The 2500-nt window shown below is 38.5% G+C and overlaps 1 protein-coding gene across 1 annotated transcript in view; it reads right to left on the reverse strand.

The window, feature by feature from the left end:
* LOC125287206 (caskin-2-like) overlaps positions 1–2500 on the reverse strand; it is an 86249-nt gene that overhangs the window by 22934 nt on the left and 60815 nt on the right. Inside the window, exon 8 of the mRNA XM_048232767.1 lies at positions 1–28. This exon is cut by the window's left edge and continues 81 nt beyond it. Within this exon, the coding sequence (XP_048088724.1) occupies positions 1–28 (28 nt within the window). The remainder of the gene's footprint in view (positions 29–2500) is intronic.

A 2500-nucleotide genomic window follows, 5' to 3' on the forward strand; every position in this document is an offset into this window, starting at 1 on the left:
GATGTCAATGCCCGCCTTCAGCAGCAACCTGAGACGGGTGGGTGTGTGTGTGTGTGTGTGTGTGAGAGGGTGTGTGTGTGTGTGTGTGTGTGTGTGGGGGATGGGTGTGTGTGTGTGGGGTGTATGGGGGTGTAGAGAGATAGAGAGAGATGAGTTTTATGGCCTTATGGAAATACCCTTTACACATTGAGACACCCAGTTACAAGCACAAAGATCTGGCAAGACCTTACCGCGTCATCTTCTACCTAATTCAATAACGCCAGACACCACAATAATAATAACACACAACAATACACACACACAATACACACACAATACACACACACACACACACACACACGCACACGCACACGCGACACACTCACACACACGCTATCACCTCACCTCACGCACACACACTCACCGCATTAACCACACGCCATCACGCACACACACGCTAATAATAATGCACGCACACGCACGCCACACACACGCACACACACGCACACCACGCACACACGCACACACACGCACACCCCACGCTATCACACACGCCAAGACACACGCAATGCACACACGACACACACGCACACACACACACACACACACACACACACACACACACACACACGCCGGGCGTCGGCGATGTGTGTGGCAAGTGGCAGTGCACTCATCTAGACGTAGTGTCGCACAGTCCACATGGAATTAAAATATCACAGAAGCACTTCAAGTTTAAGCTTTAATCTACGAAGCAAACATTGTTTACACTCCTACACTGTTACACATGAGGTGAACGAAGAAGCTAATGTATTGTTAGCACTTCACTGAAATGTGCTGCACAGACCTTCATTTTGCATATGCACTTGTACATATTTCTCAATATGAAAAGTTCCTTATTTTCGACTGAACTCTAAAGATAATGAATATAGGCTGTATGGAGAATTTTGTGTTTGTTATGCCCTTTATAATGTGTGTACATGTTGTGCTGTTTGTTATACCCTTTATAATGTGTGTACATGTTGTGCTGTTTGTTATACCCTTTATAATGTGTGTACTTGTTGTGCTGTTTGTTATACCCTTTATAATGTGTGTACTTGTTGTGCTGTTTGTTACACCCTATAATGTGTACCCTTGTTAAAGGTTTGTTATACCCCTTTATAATGTGTGTACTTGTTGTGCTGTTTGTTATACCCTTTATAATGTGTGTACTTGTTGTGCTGTTTGTTATACCCTTTATAATGTGTGTACTTGTTGTGCTGTTTGTTATACCCTTTATAATGTGTGTACTTGTTGTGCTGTTTGTTATACCCTTTATAATGTGTGTACTTGTTGTGCACTTCTGCTGTGGCATTTATTTCAGTTTCTCAGCTATCAGCTATATTTCTGAAGAACACAATGTGTAGAGTTGAGTTAACTTGATGAAGTGTGTAGAGTTGAGTTAACTTGGTGAAGTGTGTAGAGTTGAGTTAAGTTAATGAAGTAACTTTCTTTGCTTTCATTTGATTCCCAATCAGGATACACTGGTAAAAATGGCTTTACATTGTTAATATGGACTTCTGAAATGTTTAAAAATGTAAAATAATTGAATTGTAATCATGTGATAAAATATGTGATTAATCGTGATTAACTATAGAAATTCTGCGTTTAATAGCGATTAAAAAAGAAATCGTTTGACAGCCCTAATGTATACATATAAATATGTAAATATACATATAAATATAAGTATTAATGTATACATATAAATATGTACATATAAATATGATTATAAGTATTAATGTATACATATAAATACGTAAATATAAATATAAATTTGAATTTAAGTATTAATGTATACATATAAATATGTAAATATAAATATAAGTATTAATGTATACATAAAAATATGAAATATCAATATAAATATAAGTAAGGGATAATGGGCGGTCTGTTGTTCACAGAAATGAATGCACGGTTGAGGCTGTAAAACGGTAGCCCGGACAGCTAAGCGGAGGTTTAAACCTCGAAGTGTATTAACTTCTGTGAACAGACCACCGTGGAGTCCATTATCCCGCTTTATTCCACTGTTTACCACTTTGCGTTGTGTTCATTTCTGTTACAATTTAAGCGTTTTAATTGCTAAAACTGTCTTGTTTGTAGAACTTATTTCTTCCGACACATATCAACTAATTTCTCAACTTGCAGGGACAAACTGCCGTTACTAGTTCTAAATGGATGGTTGCTTTCTGCCAAAGGCCAGTCGTTAGTTCTATCTCTCCGTTGTCAAGCGGGCATATCCCAAGATTCTGATGAACTTTTAGCTTTGAAACATCGCTATTTTTACTTAGCCTGCTGTCATCCATCTAGCTAAAGCCACCTCCGTCATATGCTACAATGTTGCAATGTTCTGAACGCCTGCATTTTTTTACAGCTCGGATGCAACGAAGTGTACAAAATTGTGTCTGGCCAAAAAATGGATCTACTTCATAGGTGTGCAGATAACATACGGTTAATGGTCGTTCTAAATTACGTAGGACAATGGGAA

Source organism: Alosa alosa, chromosome 22 (assembly GCF_017589495.1).
Source record: "Alosa alosa isolate M-15738 ecotype Scorff River chromosome 22, AALO_Geno_1.1, whole genome shotgun sequence".
NCBI lineage: Eukaryota > Metazoa > Chordata > Actinopteri > Clupeiformes > Clupeidae > Alosa > Alosa alosa.